The sequence below is a fragment of the Equus quagga genome, chromosome 12, assembly GCF_021613505.1.
Source record: "Equus quagga isolate Etosha38 chromosome 12, UCLA_HA_Equagga_1.0, whole genome shotgun sequence".
In the NCBI taxonomy this organism is placed as follows: Eukaryota; Metazoa; Chordata; class Mammalia; order Perissodactyla; family Equidae; genus Equus; species Equus quagga.
In genome coordinates, this window is record NC_060278.1 from 32,850,013 (window position 1) to 32,871,478 (window position 21,466).

General features: G+C 36.6%; 1 protein-coding gene across 1 annotated transcript in view; it reads right to left on the minus strand.

Annotated features, from left to right (window-relative positions):
• Positions 1 to 21,466, minus strand: part of CATSPERE (catsper channel auxiliary subunit epsilon) — a 253,986-nt gene that overhangs the window by 114,513 nt on the left and 118,007 nt on the right. The window contains exon 8 of the mRNA XM_046678004.1: positions 8,448 to 8,554. Within this exon, the coding sequence (XP_046533960.1) occupies positions 8,448 to 8,554 (107 nt within the window). The remainder of the gene's footprint in view (positions 1 to 8,447; positions 8,555 to 21,466) is intronic.

Here is a 21,466-nt window from a genome sequence, read left to right on the forward strand (position 1 = left end):
TATCTATAATATCTATATTCTTCTTTTCTTCTTTATTCATTCATCCATTGATGGACACTTACGTTGTTTCCATATCTTGACTATTATGAACAATGCCGCAGTGAACACAAAAGTGCAGATACCTCTTCATCATCCTGTTTTCATTTCCTTTGGATATATACCTAGAAGTGGGATTCCTGGATCATATGATAGTTATATTTTTAACTTTTTGAGGAACCTCCATACTGTTTTCCATTGCACCAATATACATTTCCACCAAGAGTGCACAAGGATTCCCTTTTACCCACATCTCTGACAACACTCATTAACTCTTGTCTTTTTGACAATAACTGTTCTAACAAGTGTGAGGTGGTATCTCAGTGTGGTTTTGATTTGCATTTCCCTGATGATTAGTGATGTTGAGCACCTCTTCATGTACCTGTGGCCAGTTGTATGTCTTCTTTGGGAAAATGTCCATTCAGTTCCTCTGCCTATTTAAAAATTGTATTGTTTGTTTGTTTTGCTATTGGGTCATATGAGCCTTTTGAATATTTTGGGTATTAACCCCTTATCAGATATTTGATTTGCAGATATTTTCTCCCATTCTGTATTTTACCTTTTCATTTTGTTGATGGTTTCCTTTGCTGTGCTGAAGCTTTTCAGTTTGATGTAGTCTCACGTGTTTATTTTTGCTTTTGTTGACACCGTTTTTAGTGTCAAATTAAAAAAATTGCCAAGACTGATGTCAAGGAGGTTACTGTATATGTTTTTTTCTTGGAGTTTTATGGTTTCAGGACTTATGCTCAAGTCTTTAATCTCATTTTGAGTTGATTTTTGTGTATGGTATAAGATAGGGGTCCAGTTTCATTCTTTTGCATGTGGCTGTTCAGTTTTCCCAACAACACTTATTGAAGATACTATTCTTTCCCCATTGTATATTCTTAGCTCCTTTGTCGTAAATTAATTGACCATATATGCATAGGTTTATTTCTGGGTTCTCCATTCTGTACCATTAATCTATGTGTCTGTGTTTATGCCAGTACTAAGCTGTTTTGATTACCACAGCTTTGTAATATAGTTTGAAATCAGGAAGTGTGATGTCTTCTGCTTTGTTCTTCTTTCTCAAGATTGCTTTGGCTATTTGGGGTCTTTTGTGGTTCCACACAAATCTTAAGATTGTTTTTTCTATTTCTGTGAATGGAATTTTGATAGAGCTTGCATTGAGTCTGTACATTGCTTTGGGTAGTAGGACATTTTAACAATATTAATTTTTTCCAGTCCATGAGCACAGAGTATCTTTCCATTTATTTGTATCTTCTTTAATTTCTTTCATCAGTGTCTTAGTTTTCAATATAAAGGTCATTCACCTCTTGGTTAAATTTATTCCTAGGTATTTTGTTCTTTTTTATGTAAAAAAGGTTGTTTTCTTAATTTATCTTTCTGATAACGCATTGTTAGTGTATAGAAACACAACAGACTTTTGTATATTGATTTTGTATCCTGCAACTTTACTGAATTTGTTGACTAGTTCTAACAGTTTTTTGGTGAAGTGTTTAGGGTTTTCTACATACAGTATTATGGCATCTGCAAATAGTGACAGTTTTATTTCTTCCCTTCTCATTTGGATGCCTTCTATTTCTTTTTCTTGCCTCATTGCTCTGGCTAGGACTTTCAATACTATGTTGAATAAAAGTGATGAGAGTGGGGGCCGGCCCTGTGACTGAGTGGTTAAGTTCATGCACTCTGCTTTGGCGGCCCAGGGTTTTGCTGGTTTGGATCCTGGGCGCAGACATGGCACTGTTTGTCAGGCCACGTTGAGGCTGCATCCCACATGCCACAACTAGAAGGATCCACAACTAAAAATATACAACTATGTGCTAGGGGGATTTGGGGAGAAAAAAGCAGGAAAAAAAAAACCCAATTTGCAACAGTTGTTAGCTCAGGTGCCAATCTTTAAAGAGAAACAAAAAGTGATAAGAGTGGGCATCCTTGCCTTGTTCCTGATCTCAGAGGAAAAGCTTTCAGCTTTTCACTGTTGAGTATGATGTTAGCTGTGGGCTTGTCATAGATGGCGTTTATTATGTTGAAGTATGGTCCCTATATAGTCCACTTTATTGTGAATTTTTTTCATGAATGGATGTTCAATTTTGTCAAATGCTTTTTCTGCATCTATTGAGATAATCATATGATTTTTATCCTTCATTTCATCAATGTGGGGTATTACTTTGTTTTGTTTGTGAATGTTGAACCATCCTTGCATCCCTGGAGTAAATTCCACTTGATCCTGCTGTATGATACTTTTAATGTGTTGTTGAATTTGGTTTGCTAATATTTTGTTGAGAATTTTTACATCTACGTTCATCAAGGATATTGACTTGTAATTTTTTTTCTTGTAGCGTTCTTGCTTGTTTTCGGTGTCAGGGTAATGCTGGCCTTGCAAAATGACTTTGGAAGTATTTCCTCCCCTTCTATTTTTTGGACAAGTTTAAGAAGGATTGGTATTAATTCTTTAAATATCTTAAAGAACTCACCACAAACTATTCTCAAATGAACATACATATGCAAACACTTTACATAGTCATGCTAGTATTGCTATAGAAAGAATTCTTAGAAATCGGAATAAGTCACAGATTACATATATTTAAAATATACCTACTGCATAAATCTCCCTCCAAAATATTTTTAACCAATTTATATATATATATATATATTTTTTTTTAAAGATTTTATTTTTTCCTTTTTCTCCCCAAAGCCCCCCGGTACATAGTTGTATATTCTTCGTTGTGGGTCCTTCTAGTTGTGGCATGTGGGACGCTGCCTCAGCATGGTTTGATGAGCAGTGTCATGTCCGCGCCCAGGATTCGAACCAACGAAACACTGGGCCGCCTGCAGCGGAGCGCGCGAACTTAACTACTCGGCCACGGGGCCAGCCCCTAACCAATTTATATTTTAAATTTACCTGTTTTACCAATTTACACTCCAAATATTTCCCTCTCCCTCCCCAAACCTAGATCTTCTCCTTCTTTCTTCTCCTTCTCCACCTCCCTCTTTCTGCTCTCTTTCTAATGTTTTTCTTCTCATTGCCTTTCTTTCTTTGGTTATATTACATTGGTTAGGATTATAAGGACAATGTGGGAAAACAAGTAAAAAAGGGCATGCTTTTATTGTTCATGACATTAATGAGAATGTTTCATGTTTCACCAATTTATTTGTTCTTTTTTACTGTTAGTCTTATGTGTATATTTGTTTTAAGTTAAGGAAAATTTCTCCGGATTTTTTAAAATCAAGAATGGATGTTAGGGGCTGGCCTAGTGGCACAGCAGTTAAGTGTGCACGTTCCACTTCTTGGTGGCCCGGGGGTTGGCCAGTTCAGATCCCGGGTGTGGACATGGCACCCCTTGGCCCGCCATGCTGTGGTAGGCGTCCCACGTATAAAGTAGAGGAAGATGGGCATGGATGTTAGCTCAGGGCCAGTCTTCCTCAGCAAAAAGAGGAGGATTGGCAGCAGTTAGCTCAGAGCTAATCTTCCTCAAAAAAAAAAAAAGAAAGAATTGATGTTGGATTTAATAAAAAGTTCTTTTCACACCTGTTGTGACAATTAGGTAGTTTTTCTCCTTTAATCTATTACTATGGTAAATTAAATTAATTTCCTCATGTTGAAACATCTTTGCATATGTGATCATGTTCTAGAATTTCTTTAAAGTAGTGTTGATTTTAATATAGTAATATTGTATCTGTATTAAAAAGATAAATTGATCTAATTTTATGCTCTATATGCCCAATTTTTGATATTAGGGTTATGCTAGCCTTATGTAATGAATTGGAAAGATGTCTATATTCTTAAACATATGGAATAGTTTAAATAATATAGAGATTCTTATTTCATGCCTCTAGGCTTAGAATTTGTTCACAAAACCATCTGGGCTGGGTGCCTTGGAGAAAGAGATTAATTTTCTTACCATTTTCACTTTTATGTATCTTTAAAAGATAGAGACTATCTAAAAAACAAGTGACATCAACGTCACCACATAACATTTAAAAAATAATTCCTTAATATATTCAAATATCTAGACAGTCTTTAAATTAAATATCTTTTAATTTATAGATTCCTCCACCTTTTGTTCTTTTCTTGCCTTGTAATTTAGTTTTTGAAGGAATCAGTTTACTGAGGTAATATTTTGAAGTATTAAACAATGTTCTTTTTCCCTTTCCCCTTCTCTGGCTACTGTCATACCAGCCAGGCTGACAGTATGATGCCCAAGGCTGTGCCTTCTGACAAACAGCATCAGAGACTTCATAACGCAGGGTGACAACTTTCACTAAAATAGTCTAGCCAATCACTCAAAAATAAAACAACAATAAGAAGCCCAGGAGAGGGCAGTATTCAGTGTTGCTAAAATATATTATTTAGATGACTGGTTTTCAACAAGAAAAAAAAAACATGCAAAGAAACTGAAAAATGTGATCCAAACAAAGGAAAAAAGCAGGCATCAGAAACTGCCTATTAGAGGGACCAGATGTTTAATACAACAAAGATTTCAAAGTAGCCAACATAAATACGTTCAAAGAACTGAAGGAAAACATGCCTGAAGAAGCAAAGGAAGGCACAATGTCTCATCAAATAGACATATCAAGAAAGAGCCAGGAAAGATTAAAAACAAACAAAACCATGGAAAACATGGAAAATAGTGGAAGCTGTGGAGTTAAAACTATGATAACTGAAATGAAAATTTCACTAGAGGGGCTCAACAGTAGATCTGAAATGTCAGAAGAAAGAACTACTAAGCTTGTAGGATAATAGAGATTATGCAATACAAAGAAGAGGACGAGAAAAAAAATGAAGAGGAATGTATAGAGCCTCAGAGCAATGTGGGACGTCATTAACTGCATCAACATATGTATAACTGGAGTGTCAGAAGGAAACGAGAGAAAAAGAGGAGCAGAAAATACGTGAATAATAGCTAAAAAGTTCCCAAATTGGATGAAAATCATTAATCTATACATCTAAGAAGCTCAACAATCTCCAAGTATGATAAATACAAAGAGTTCCACATGTATAGATTATCATAGTAAAATGCCAAAAGCCAAAGAAACGGAAAATCTCAAAGAAACCTTCCCCTGACTTCTCACCAGAAACAGTGGAGGGCAGAAGGCAGTGGGATGACGTTTTCAAAATGTGGGGAATAAAATGTCAACAAAAAAATCCTACAACCAACAAAACCATTTTTCAAAAATGAAGTAGAAAGTAAGACCTTCCTAGATGCACAAAAAGGAGAGAATTTGTCATAGAGTACCTGCCTTATAAGAAATACTAAAGGAAGTTCTTCAGGTTGAAAGCAAGTCACAGGCCAGCCCCAGTGGCCTAGTGGTTAAGTTCTGTGCACTCCACTTTGGCTGTCCACATTCCATTCCCGGGCATGGACCTACACCAAACTCGTCTATCAGTGGCCATGCTGCGGTGGCAACTCACATAAAGAAAGACGAAGATGGGCAGTGGATATTAGCTCAGGGCGAATCTTCCTCAGCCAAAAAGAAAAAGAAAGCAAGTCACAGAAGACAGTAATTCAAATCCACGAGAAAAAACAAAAAGCATTGGTAAAGGTAATTATATAATTATAAAAGACAGTATAAATGCATATTTCTTCTTTTTTCTCTTAATTGACTTAAAAAGCAACTTTATAAAACAATATGTATTCAATTATATTATTGAGCCTATAACATGGAAATGTAATATATTTGCTAATAATTACACAACGGAGAGGCTATATTGGAGAAAGGAAATGGCAAGAGATGGTAACTCAAATTCACAGGAACAAATGGAGAGAACCAGATATGGTAAATAAGGACATTAATATAACAAATGCTATACATATATACTGGCTCTCCTTTCTTCCTTCAGCTTCTTTAAATGACTTAAATAAATTACTTAAAATAATAATTATAACAATGTATCATTGGGTTTATAGCATATATAGATGTAATACGCATAAAAATAATAGCAAAAAAGAGGGGTAAGGAAATAGAGCTATATAGGAATACATTCCTATATGTCACTGGAATTGTTAGTATAAATCTGAATTAGATTCTGATCATATATATGTGGTCAGCCCTGGAGGGTAAACTAAGAAAATATTTCAAAAATATAGTGAAAAAAAACAAGGTAATTAAATTATTACACTAGAAAATATTCACTTAATGCAAAGGAAGCAGTAAAGGAGGAATAAAGGAACGAAAAAGACACGAGAAATAAGGAAAAATAAAGTGGCAGACACAAATCCAACTATATCAGTAACAATATTAAATATGAATAGACTAAACAGTCCAATCGAATGGGGGAAATTGTCAGAATGGATAACGAAAGAGGATCTAACTCTATGCTGTCCACAGGAGAGACATTTAGGTTCAAAAATAAACAGTGGAAAGTAAAAGGATGGAAAGGCAACCATAAGAAAGCTGGAGCGGCTGTACTAACATCAGACGAAATAGACCTTAAGACAAAAAGTTACAGAAACAAAGAGGAACATTTTATAATGTCAAGATGGTCTGTCCATCTGAGAAGTATAACAGTTATAAACATAGTCATCTAACAACAGAGACCCAAAATGCATGAAGCAAAAACTGAACAGAATGAAAAGAAAAATAGACAATCCGACAACAATAGTTGGAGACTCCGATGTACCACTTTCAGTATGGATAGAACAACTCGCAGAAGATCAACAAGGAAATAGAAGACCACTATAAACCAACTAGACCCGAGGACACCTGTAGATCAGTCCACACAACGATGGCAGCCCATACGTTCTTCCTAAGTGCGCATGGAAAATTCTCCAGGACAGACCACGTGTTAGGCCATAAAACAAACCTCAATACATTTAAAAGGATTGAAGTCATACAAAGTATTTTCTCTGATCATGAAGAAATTAAATTAAGTATTTTCTTTGACAATAAATTAATAAGCTGGTACCATAAGACTCAGCAATTTCACTCCTGGGTATACACCCAAGAGAAATGAAAACATTATCTTCACATGAAAACTTGCATATAAATATTCATAGCAGCATTATTCATAATAGTCCCAAAGTGGAAACAACCAAAATGTCTATCAACTGAAGAATGAATAAATAAAATATTGGTGTATCCATATAATGGAACGTTATAGGACAATAAGAAGGAATGACATTCTGATAACATGCTACAACTTGATGAGCCTTGAAAACGTCATGCTAACTGAAAGAGTCCAGTCACAAAAGAACGTATATTGTATGAGTCTCTTGATGTGAAATGTCCAGAATAGGCAAATCCATAGAGACAGAAAATAGATTTGTAGTGCCAAAGGATTTCTTTGTGGGTTGGTAAAAATGTTATAGAATTAGAAAATGGTGATATTTGCATAATTCTTTGAATATACTAAAAAACATTGAATTGTGCACTTCAAAAAGGTGAATTGTGTGGTATATGAATTATATTGCAGTAAAACTGTTAAAGATAGAAAAGAAACAAATAGTGCCTTTAACTTTCCTACCTTCCTGCTAAATCAGACAAGGCCTGTAGTTTGGTTTTACAGCAGCTGTTTATCCCACCTCCTTACCCCGCAAAGTTTTATAAAGTCAGCAGAAATATTAGCTCCAGATTAACTGTTTTAAAAATATTCTCTCTCTCTGAATGGTGCCCTTTACCCATGAACTGATCTTGTGCGTCCACCAGAATCCGCCTGCTTTCTCAGGCGTGTCTGAAGCCCTCGTATGTGTTGCCTCTCTGTGTGGAATGCCCCCCCACCATTGGCTAACTTTTGTTTCTTTTCAATAATGCAGATGTCACTTCTTTAGGACAGTCCTCCTCGATCCCTCCAAGCCTCAGCCGGCACACTCTCTATGTATTCCGTCGCACCTGGGCTCAACTCTGTCATAACATCTGTTTGCTTACTTGTCTCCCTCACTAAACTGTCAGGCCGCTGAGGGCAGGAGTTGTATCTTGTAGCTGTGAACACCTTGCCCTGCGCCTAGGTGCTCAACAGATGAAGAAAGGCTGTCTAAACCCCATGAGAACCTGCAAACTTCAACAGCAGCACATTTTACTCCTCAGGTGGAATTTGTGGGGGGGTGGGGTGGGCACACTGATGATGGTGATGATTGTGCCATTAGTTATACCACGGTGTCTCACTTTTATGAACCAGCAGAAAACAATATGATTGCCAAGATTTGCCACTATCCTGAATGAGGCTGTTGGATTGAGGTTTAGCTACTAATACAAATTGCAACTATAATCCAGGAGTCTGACTGGCACTTCCTGAATTGGTAACTAGTTCTCATTATCACAATTTTTTTTGTGCATCATAAAAGAAGCTACTGGAAAATTACATATAAGATGTTCCATGAAATTCAACTAGGGCTTTAAAATTCTTTTACTTTTAAGTTTCTGATTGTTACTTTACAGGTTAACTTTATATTTGAAATTTAAAAGTTAAATACCCATTCTTCATTCTTGTATGTGGAAAATAAACTTTTCTCCTCAGAATTGTATATATGATAGGTGTCTGTCCCAAAGTAGCCAACTGCTTGGTAAGTATTATCGAATTCTGTAAAAAAAAAAAAAAATCTATTTGATACATTTTACTCTTTTCATGGCCAAAATTATTCTGTAATTACATCATGTTAAATTGAATTTATTATTTTAGTTAAGACATTATTTACATTTATAAATTTACCACATTTTCAAGATTCAGGTTTGTTTTTTTCCTACCATATAGCCTCCCCCCCATTGGAACTTTATGAATTATAAATAAGTCTAACATGTCAAAAATACTGTGCACAATCAGAATCCTGAATGAATTGAGACTATAGGAACACTTTAATAAATACCCTTAGTTTTAATCTCAACGAAGTACATAGTGGAGTTTCTAAAACTAGTCTGTGAGAATTATTTCTATGTGAGCCTGCCTTCAAAACAACATACTTTTTCAAGGCAGATTTCAAATGATATCTGGACGCTTTAACAAAAATTCTCTTCATAGATAGATAAATCTGACATACTCCCTCTTTTTCTCATGAGATTTAATTTGAATTGACTGGAATTATCCCTAATAAGGTGTTTTTAGAATAGGGGCAATGGTTTCATTATGGGGCATCCCCAGAATGAAAAATCAGATAATGAGAGCCAGCCTGGAATTCCGCGGCTTCCTTCTGCCCTAACCCTCCAGTGACGCTCTTGCTTAATTTCCTAGAAATATGCTACCCACTCACAAAGGAGCCTTGGAGATCGCTGTGATGAGTGTCAGTTAGAGTAGAGTTGGGACTATGGGATTGTCTAATAGGAAGATTTAACCTATTTTTGAGAGTGGGGATGATAGTTAGGGAAGGCCTCCCTGAGAATACACATTTAATGATTTTGATAAAGAAATATAGCTTTGCCTGGTAAATTATAAATAATAGATTTTGTTTTTAAAGATTGGCACCTGAGCTAACATCTGTTGCCAATCTTCTTTTATTTTTCTTCTCCCCAAAGCCCCCCCAGTACATAGTTGTATATTCTAGTTGTTGAGTGCCTCTGGTTATGCTATGTAGGACGCTGCCTTAGTACGGCTTGATGAGCGGTGCCATCTCCCGCCCAGGATCTGAACCAGCAAAACCCTGAGCTGCCGAAGTGGAGCGCACAAACTTAACCACTCCGCCACAGGCTGGCCCCAATAATAGATATTTTAACCTTGTTTCTGAAAATCTTATTCACTATTCAGATTTTAAATACAACTTTATTTCACATAACTGCAAAGGAAAACAATAAATGAAGCATTCTTAATGTAGCACAGAATAAGATGGAAATAAAATATAAGTAACACATACAACAAGGTGATAGAAAAAAGGACAGGACAAGAAAAAGTTAAGACAATCACGTAAACAAGCTTAAAAACATTTTTCCATTAAGAGGGTAATTCATGGTCATTAAAAACAATTTTATAAATATAGAAAAAAATCACCACATAGAAATTATCAAAAATATAAAAAACACACTTAGTATGTTTTCTTAGGATTACTGTTATATATTCATGTTAGATAACCTGAAGTCTATATAAACTTTATTTTCAGTGATAGCATGATATTCCACTGAGTGAATTTTCATCATTGACTTAACACTCCCCTATTAAATTTAGGTAGTTTTTTTCACTATTGTAAATATTATTGCCATGGACATCACCAGATATACAGTCTTTTCCACAGTTAGGTCTATTTCTTTTGATTAGATTCTCGGAAGTGTGATTACTGGGTCAAAAGTTATGAACACTTTAAAAATTCTTGATAAATATTACTAAAATGATTTCTAAAAGGACTATGACAATTTATTTTATTACTAGTAATCTATGACAGAGCAAATATCACAATGCTAGTGCCAAACTTTGTATTATTATTTTTAAAAGTATTTTTCTAGTTGTAGCATCAATATATGGTTATACATGTTGTTAAATTTAATAAACATTTTTGGTCTTACTTGATTTTTCAGCAGCATTTGATATGTTGGGCTAATCTCCGTTTTTGAAACACCCTCTTACTTGGCGTCCGTGTTACCATTCCCTCCTGCTCTATTGGACGTCCCCAGAGCTTTACCCTAGACTCTCTTTGTCCCAGTGCTCTTCTCATAGTATATTCTCTCCCTAGGTGATCACATCCAATCACATGGCTTCAAGTATCGTCCAATCCTATAGAAGTCCTCAAATTGTATAGCCCAGATCCCAGATTTTATATCTAGTTTAAGATCCATGAATCTAATTAGATTCTTAATCTTGACTTCTGGTTGTCTGGCAAGCACATCAAACCAATATGTCCCAAACTGAACTGCTTCCTGGATGCCCTGCCTCCCAAACCTGCATTTGTAAATATTTGTTGAATAAATAAAGGAGAAAAAAATCTCACCACCAAGAAGAGAGTATAGCTCTTTTACAATACAACTTTGAAAGAGTTCTTACACAATGAAAAGCACTTACACAATTCAGATAGAATGAACAAGAGTTACAAAGAGTCTGAGAGGGGAGAGGATTATTATGAGTGAGAGACCGAAGCCAAGATAATGGCTAGTGTGTAGTAAGTAAGGCAGAGACAAGTCCAGAAAAAGCTTAGAGAAAAGATAGGTGGGAGCCACATCATGGTAAGCATTGTAGTTCTGGGAAAATAGTTTGGATTTTATTCTTAGTACAAATATTGGCAAATATTGACAGAATTTTTAAATACAATTATAACTATTTTATTTTGAAATAGTTTGACTCACAAGAAGTGAGTCAGCTTTCCCCAATGACAAGAGCTTACAAACCTTAGTGCATTGTCAAAACCAGGAAATTGATGTTGGTACAACACTATTAACTCAGGTACAGACCTTACTAAGATCACACCATTTTTTTACGGGCAGTCTTTTTGTTTTTGTATAGTTCTATAAAATTTTATCACATGTGTGGTTTCATGTAAGCATCACCACAATCAGAATATAGAACTATTCTACCACAGAGAAGAAACTCCTTCATTTCACCCTTCACAGTCACAGCTGCCACTGAATCTAAGTTCCAGCAGCTACTTATCTGCTTTCAGTTACTACAGCTTTGTCACCTCTAAAGTCTTATATAAATGGAATCACACAGTATGTGACGCTTTAAAATTGACTTTTTAACTCAGCATCCATCCAAGATGTTGGGTGTATCAATAGTTAATTCCTTAAACATAAGAGCTAAAACTATAAAACTCTTAGAAGAAAACAGAGGAAAAGCTTCATGACGTTGGATTTGGCAATGATTTCTTGGAAACGACTCCAAAGGCACAGGCAACAAGAGGAAAAATAGACAAATTGGACTTCATCAAAATTAAAAACCTTTCATGCATCAAAAAACACTATTAACAGAGTAAAAAGGCAACCCACAAAATGGAAGAAAATATTTGCAACACACACATGATAAGGCATTGATATACAGAATACATAGAGATCTCCTAAAACTGAACAACAAAAACAACCCAAATAAAAACCAGGCAAAAGACTTGAATAGCATTTCCCAGAGAAGATTGTACAAATAGCCAATAAAGGCATGAAAAGATGCTCAGCATCACTAATAATTAGGGAAATGCAAATCAAAACCATGATGAGGTACCACTTCACACCATCAGGATAACTATTATTAAAAAAGCAAAATAGATAGCTTCACTGGTGAATTTTATCAAACATTTAAAGAAGAATTAATGCTAATCCTTCTCAAACTCTTCCAAAAAATTGAGAGGAAGGAACACTCCCAAACACATTTTATGAGGCCAACATTACCCTGATACCAATGCCAGAAAGAACACTACCTGAAAAGAAACTACAGCCAATATCCCTGATGAATATAGATGTAAAAATTCTCAACAACATACTGGGAAAGCAAATTCAACAGCATATTAAAAGGATCATACATGATGATCATGTGGGATTTATCCCTGGTATGCAAGGATGGTTCAACATACACAAATCAATAAATGCGACACACTACATTAATAAAATGAAAGACAAAAATAATATGGTCATCTCAGTAGATGCAGAAAAAGCATTTGACAAAATTCAACATTCATTCATGATAAAAACTTTTTCTGTGTTTGAGGAAGATTGGCCCTGAGCTAACATCTGTTGCCAATCTTCCTCTTTTTGCTTGAGGAAGATTGTTGCTGAGCTAACATCTGTGCCAATTTTCGCCTATTTTATGTGAGATGCCGCCACAGCGTGGCTTGATGAGCTGTCCATGCTGCACCCAGGATCTGAACCTGCGAACCCCAGGCCACCAAAGTGAAGCGTGCAAACTTAACCACTATGCCACCGGGCCAGCCCCCCAATTCATGATAAAAAAAACTTTTAACGAATTTGGTATAGAAGGAATGTATCTCAATATAATAACGGCCATATATGACAGACCCACAGCTAACATCATACTCAATGGTGAAAGGTTCAAAGCTTTTCCTCTAAGATCAGGAACAAGACAGGGGTGCCCACTCTAGCCACTCCTACCCAACATAGTACTGGAAGTCCTAGACAGAGCAGTTAGGCATGAAAAAGAAATAAAAGTCATCCAAATTGGAAAGGAAAAAGTAAACTGTCTCTATCTGTAGATGATATGACTTTATATAGAGAAAACCCTAAAGACTCCACCAAAAAACTGTTAGAACTAATAAACGAATTCAGTAAAGTTGCAGGATATAAAATTAACTTATAAAAATCAGGTTTCTATACACTAACAAAAATTTATCTGAAAAAGAAATAAAGAAAATGATCCCATTTACAATATCATCAAAAGAATAAAATACGTAGGAATAAATGTAACCAAGGAGGTGAAAGGTCTCTACTCTGAAAACTATGCCATTGATGAAAGAAATTGAAGAAGATACAAATAAATGGAAATGTATTGCATGATCATGGATTGGAAAAATTAATATGTTAAAATGTCAATACTACCCAAGGCCATCTATAGAGTCAATGCAATTCCTGTCAAGAGTCTGATGGCATTTTCTACATAAGTAGAAAAAACAATCCTAAAATTTATATGGAACCACAAAAGACCCCGAATCACCAAAGCAACCCTGAGAAAAAAGAAAAAAGCTGGAGTCATCACACTCCTGATTTCAAGCTATGGTATAAAGATATAGTCATCAAAACAGCATAGTACTGGCATAAAAACAGACACATAGATCATTGGAACAGAATGAAAAGCCCAGAAATAAACCCAAACACACATGGTCAACTAATATTTGACAAGGGAGCCAAGAGTACTCAATGGAGTAAAGATAGTCTCTTCACTAAATAGTGCTGGGAAAATTGGATATTCACATGTAAAAGAATGGAAATATACCCCTATCTTACACCACTCACAAAAATTAACTTGAAATAGATTAAAGCTTTAAATGTAAGTCCTGAAACCATAAAATTCTAGAAGTAAATAGGAATAAAGATCCTTGACATAGGTCTTTATTGATATGATACCTAATGCACAAGCAACAAAGTAAAAAGTAAACAACTGGGACTACATCAAACTAAAAAGTTCAGCACAGCAAAAGAAACAATCAACAAAGTGAAAAGACAACATATAGAATGGGAAATACATTTGCAAGGCATATATCTGATAAGGGGTTGATATACAAAATATATAAAGGACTCACATAACTCAGCAGCAAAAAAACAAACAATCCAATAAAAAATGGGCAAAGAGCCTGAACAGACATGTTTTCAAAGAAGACATACTTGTGCCCAACAGGTACATGAAAAGATGCTCAACAGCACTAGTCATTAGGGAAATGCAAATCAAAACCACAATGAGATAACATCTTCTATATGTTAGAATGGCCGTCATCAAAAAGACAAGAGATAACAAATGCTGGTGAAGATGTGAAGAAAAGGGAACCCTTGTGCACTGTTGGTGGGGTTGTAAACTGATGCAGTCACTATGGAAAAGAGTAGGGAGTGTCCTCAAAAAATTAAAAATAGAAATACCATATAAGCCAGCCATTCCACTTTTGAGAATATATCCCAAGGAAACAAAAAGACTAATTTGAAAAGATATCTGCACCTCCACGTTCATAGCAGCATTATTTACAACAGCCAAGATATGGAAATGACCTAAGTGTCCACCAATGGATGAATGGATAAAGAAGTTGTGGCATATAGGTACAATGGAATATTATTCAACCATAAAGAAGAAGGAAATCTGCCATTTGCCACAAGATGGATGGACCTCAAGGGCATTATGCTAAGTGAAACAAGTCAGAGAAAGAAAAATACTGTATGATCTCATTTATATGTGGAATCTAAACAAAAACAAAACCAAAACCAACCAAACTTACAGAAAAACAGACCAGATTGGTGGTTACCAGAGGCAGGGGGTGGTGGGAGGGGAAATTGGAGGAAAGTTATCAAAAAAGTTATAAACTTCCAGTTATAAGATTAATAAATACCAGGAATGACATCAAGAAAACGTGATGACTATAGTTAATACTGCTGTATAATATAAATGGAAGTCGTTAGGAGAGTAAATCCTAAGACTTCTCATCACAAGAAGAAAAATTTTCACAAGAAGAAAAATTTTCTCTTCTTTTACTTTTCTTTTAACCATTTCTATATGAGATGATGGACATTCGCTAAATGTATTGAGGTGAGCATTTCACAATACATGTAAGTCAAACTACTATGCTGCCCACTTTAAACTTATACAGTGATGTATGTTAATTATATCTCAATAAAACTGGAAAAAATTTAAAACCAAAGTAAAAAAAAGAGTGACATCAGCAAGACAGCAGACTAGGAGTTCCTCTCAGAAAAACAATAATTAACAACTGTCCATGGATGAAAATAGCTCTGGGAGAGGTCCAGAGTACAATTAAAAAGCTGCAGCCACCCAGCAGGGTACAAAAATTGAGGTTAGCACCAGAAAAGTGTAGAAAGCATTCTAATTGCATTACTCCAACCTGCAGGCCAGCACAGCTCAGTGCCAAGAGGAATCCCCTCGGCTACAACTCCCTATGAGGGAAAAGCTGCAGGGGAGCCCCAGCAGCCCTCACTGCCACCACGGGCTTCCACAGCCTTCACCAATGTGAACAGCATATAACAGCATAAATCTCTTTTGGAAAGGGAACTATACAGACAAATACAGAACAATGTAACAGTGCAATGGCTGTACATAAATTCCTTTTACCCCTAATATAAAAGTTAAAAAAGAAAAATTTGTTAATGGATGCACAGCATAAAAACAAGTAAACTCTGACTACAAGAACACAAAGGGTGGGTAGTAAAAGTATAGTTTTTGTATGTGACTGAAGTTAAGTTGTTATCAACTTAAAATAAGCAGTCTAACTACAAGATATTTTATATAGGCCTCAAGGTAATTATAAGAAAAAAACCCTATAATGGATATACAAAAGATAAAGAGAAAAGAATCAAAGCCAAGCACAACAACAGCAACAAAACATACCAAATAGCAAAGGAAGACAGCAGGAGAGGAAGAGAGAAACAACAGAACTGCCAATCAGACAAAAAATCACCAACAAAATGGTAATATGATGTCCTTACCTATCAATAAACACTTAAATGTAAATGGACTAAACTCCCCAATCAAAACACATGTGGCTGAATGTAGATATAAAAAACCCAGCTCCAAGATCCAGCAATATACTGTCTACAAGACACTCATTTTAGATTTAAAGACACGCATAGGCTGAAAGTGAAGGGAGGGAAAAGATATTCCATGCAAATGGTAAGCAAAAGAAAGCAGGAGTGACTATACTTATATCACACAAAATAGACTTTAAGTCAAAAACTGTCTGTATAGACAAATAAGATCGTTATATAATGATAAAAATGTCAATTCAACAGGACAATATCACAATTATATATGCACTCAACATTAGAGAACTGAAATATGTAAAGCAAATAATGACAGGTCAGAAGGGAAATACTGTAATAATAATAGGAGGAGTCCTCAATATTCCACCTTCAATAACGGATAGAACATCCAGACCAAAAATTAAAAAAAATAAAATAAAAACCAGCTCACTTGAACAATACTATAGACCAAATGGACTTAACAGTCATATATAGGACTTTCCACTCAAGAGCACAAGAATACACATTCTTCTCAAGCGTGTATTCTCCAGGATAGATCACTTGTTAGGTCATAAAACAAGTCTTAAAAATTTAAGAAGATATATTCTTCTTAATAGGAAAATAATTCCATGTATCTTTTACAACCACAATGGAATGAAACTAGAAATCGATAACAGTAAGAACACATGAAGATTCACAAATACGTGGAAATTAAACAACACACTCTTGAACAATCATTGATCAAAGAGGAAATCAAAAGGAAATTTAAAAAATGTCTGAAGACAAATGAAAATAAAAACAAAACATAACAAAACGTATGGGATGTGTCAAAAGCAGTACTAAGTTCAAGATGGCCCTGTGAGCAGACGTTGAACTCGCCTCCTCCCATGAACACAACCAGGTTACAACAATTTTGGGAAGAATCACCCTGGATTGAAAACTGAAAACTGGATGAAAAGAACCCCCATGACAAGGGACAGTCCTGATGAAAGCAGAAGAGGCAGTAACTCTGGCAGGAGAGGAAAAAAGCCACCTTTGGGAGCAGCGGAGCTTCTCAGCTGGCCAGGCGGGAACCACCCTAAGGTACAAGCCCTCCCTGGAGGAGTGAGGTCTGCAGCGGGGGCAATACTGCTATAACCATCCTTCGAACTCAGCCCAACTGAGAGGGGGTTCTTACTGTCTGGCTTTGCTGGCTATTAACTGCAGCGAGGACACCCCAGAAAAGCTATTGGCCGAAAGCCAAAAAGATCTGGGTCTTAAAGGGCCCATGCACAAACTCACTCATTGCAGCAACTTAAAATCACCAGAGAGAAGGCTGACTGTCCTTTGGTGAAACAAGACTCACCTGGTGGGCTCTGGGGGCATCTTGGTGAGAGGGGGATCCTCTCCGGAGACTGAGTGAGACATTGGTGGGGGCCATTGTTCTGAGCTGGTCCAGGTGTGCTGATACGGACACCGGTGGGGGCCATTGAGGTGCATCCCTTGGGCTGTTAGCCCAGGGGTCTGCCACACACACTAGAGCACAGATTTAATCCAGTTCAGCCAGGGCAGGCAACCCGCCTAGGGACTGGCCACACCTAGCAGCAAGCCCTCAGGCTACTTTTCAGCCTGTGTTGACTGAGGGCCTTGATCCTCTACAGGCAGGCAAGGGTGTCTGCCTCTGTGGGGCAGGGCTTGTGTGAGGACCAGGTGAACTGTGGGGGGCATTGGGGCAGAGGTGGGGGCCTCTGCAGTGTGGCGTTGGGGTACGCTCCAGGGATTTGAGAAGTGTGCACGGACCAGGAATGTGTTGACAGTGTATGTGGTCCAGTGGGGGGTGAGGCTTATTAGAGGCAGAAGACTTGTGCTTCACAAATAGCCATAAAAAGGATCAGCCCCACCTTCCAAAGCCTGAAACAACTGAGTGCCTCCATGCCAAGAGCTAGCCCCACTCAGCTGCACTCCTAAGAGAACTGACAACAGCCTTGTTGGCCTCAGGCCTATCACAACTGTACGTCCCTGAGCCTAGCAACTGCAATAAGAGCGTGCTAATAGACTTTGTAGCCAACAGTGCTGAGGCCCCTCCAAACCGGATTTATAAACAGCTGGCCAGGGAAGGAAAGATCAGATTCCCTGGGTACCTGCAGTGGGAGCAACCCTGCCACAGCAGAAGAACACAAGTAGCCCACAAAGGGGTCACTCCTGGTTCTTGTGGTCTGGTGACGAGAGGGAGGCACACTGCTGGGCCTCATAAGGCATCTCATACATAACGCCACTTCTCCAAGATCAGGAGACATAGTCGACTCACCTAATACATAGAAATAAGCACAGAGAAAGAGGTATAATGAGAGACAGAGGAATAATTTCCAAGCAAGGGAACAGTACAAAACCCCAGAAAAAAGGACTAAATGAAACAGAAACAAGTGACCTACTCAACAAAGAGTTCAAACAAAATATCATGAGGATGCTCACAGATATGTGGAGAAGAATGGATGAAAACAGTGAGTACATCAGCAAAGAACTGGAAGATATAAAAAAGAACCAATCAGAAATGAAGAATACAATACTGGAAATGAGAAATTCACTAGAGGGACTCAATAGCAGAGTAGAGGAAGCAGAAGAACGGATCAGTGAGCTAGATGAAAGATTAGAGGAAATCACCCAAGCAGAACAGAAAAGAGAAAAAAGAATTAGACAGAATGAGAATAGCATAAGGGAACTCTGGGACAATATCAAGTGTGCTAACATTTGGATTATAGGGGTCCCAGAAGGAGAAGAGAGAGACAAAGGGGCAGAAAACTTATTTGCCGAAATAATAGAGGAAAATTTTCCTAACCTGAGGAAGGAAACAGACATCCAAGTTCAGGAAGCACAGAGAGCTCCAAACAAGAGAAGCCCAAAGAGGCCCACACCAAGACATATTATAATCAGAATGTCCAAAATTAAAGACAAAGAGAGAATCCTAAAAGCAGCAAGAGAAAGGCCACAAGTGACATATAAAGGGAAGCCCATCAGGCGGTCAGCGGACTTCTCAGTCAAGACCCTACAAGTGAGAAGAGAATGGCACAACATATTTGAAGTGCTAAAAGGAAAAAACCTACAACCAAGAATACTCTATCCATCAAGGCTGTCGTTCAGAATGGAAGGAGAGATAAAGAGCTTCCCAGACAAGAAAAAATTGAAGGAGTTTATCACCTAGAAACCAGTTCTGCAAGAAATGCTGAAGGGACTTATTTAAGTGAGAAAGAAATGACCACAAATAGAGATAAAAGAAAAAAATTATTTAAAAAACCCAAAACAACAACAAGAAAAAACAGGCAATAAAATCACTTGTTAGGTAAAAGTATAGTAAAGGCAGCAGATCAACTACCTGTGAAGATAATATGAAGGTTAAAAGACAAATGTACTAAAATTACCTATTTCAATGATAAGAGGGTAATGGATAGACACACACTAAACAAAAGACTATATATGAAGTGAAAAACATATAACGTGGGAGGAGGGGAGAGAAAAAGTAGAGCTTTTAGAAAGAGGTCAAACTAAAGAGTCTATCTACTCAATATAGACTGTTATATGCATAGTATATTAAATAGGATCCTCATGGTAACCACAAACCAGAAACCTATAACAAGCAGGGAAAAAAGTAAGACAAAAAAAATCAAATATATTACTAAAGATAGCCATCAAACCACAAGTGAAGAGAGCAAGAGAAAAAGACAGGAACTGAGAAGAACTACTAAAACACCCAAAAAAATAAGAAAAAGAGACAAAACGGCAATAAATACATATTTATCAATAGCTACTTTAAATGTCAATGGACTAAATGCTCCAATCAAATGCCATAGGTTGGCCAACTGGATAAAAAAACAAGATCCATGTATATGCTGCATACAAGAGACACACTTCAGACCTAAAAACACTCACAAACTGAAAGTGAAAGGATGGAAAAAGATATTCCATGCAAATGGCAAAGAAAAGAAAGCAGGGATAGCAATACTTATATCAGACAAAATAGACTTTAAATCAAAAACTGTAATAAGAGACAAAGACAGGCACTACATAATGATAAAGGGAACAATCCAACAAGAAAATATAACACTTGTAAACATCTACGCACCCAACATAGGAGCACCTAAATATATAAAGCAATTATTAACAGACATAACAGGGGAAATAGACAGTAAGAAAATAATAGTAGGGGACTTTTAACACTCCACTTACACCAATGGATAGATCATCCAAACAGAAGATCAATAAGGAAACACTGGCCTTAAAGGGCACATTAGACCAGATGGACTTAGTAGATATATACAGAACATTTCATCCAAAAACCACCGAATACACATTCTTTTCAAAAGCACATGGAACATTCTCCAGGATTGATCACATATTAGGCCACAAAACAAGTCTCAATAAATTCAAGAAGATCGAAATAATACCATGCATCTTTTCTGACCGCAAAGGTATGAAACTGGAAATCAACTACAGAAAGAAAACCAGAAAAGCCACAAAAATGTGGAGATTGAACAAAATGCTACTGAACAACGATTGGGTCAATGAAGAAATCAAAGAAGAAATCAAAAAATTCCTGGAGACAAATGAAAATGAAAACACGACATGCCAAAATCTGTGGGATACAGCAAAAGCGGTTCTACGAGGAAAGTTTATAGCAATTCAGGCCTACCTCAACAAAGAAGAAAAATCCCAAATAGACAATCTAAAAGTGCACCTAAAGGTACTGGAAAAAGAACAACAAACAAAGCCCAAAATCAGCAGAAGGAAGGAAATAATAAAAATCAGGGCAGATATAAACGAAATAGAGACTAAAAAAAAATAGAAAAAATTAATGAAACCAAGAGCTGGTTCTTCAAAAAGATAAACAAAATTGACAAACCCTTAGCTAGACTCAACAAGAAAAAAAGAGAGAAGGCTCAAATAAATAAAATCAGAAATGAAAGAAGAGAGATTACAATGGACACCTCAGAAATACAAAAGATAATAAGAGAATACTATGAAAAGCTATACGCCAACAAATTGGATAATCTAGAAGAAATGGATAAATTCTTAGAAACATACAACCTTCCAAAACCGGACCAAGAAGATGTAGAAAATTTGAATGGACTGATCACCAGTAAGGAGATCAAAACAGCAATAAAAACCTCCCAAAAAATAAAAGTCCAAGACCAGATGGCTTCCCTGGTGAATTCTACCAAACATTCAAAGAAGACTTAATACCTATCCTTCTCAAACTCTTCCAAAAAATTGAAGAGGAGGGGAGGCTTCCTAACTCCTTCTATGAAGCAAACATTATCCTGATACCAAAACCAGACAAGGACAACACAAAAAAAGAAAATTACAGGCCAATATCACTGATGAATATCAATGCAAAAATCCTCAAAAAAAATAGTAGCAAATCGAATACAAC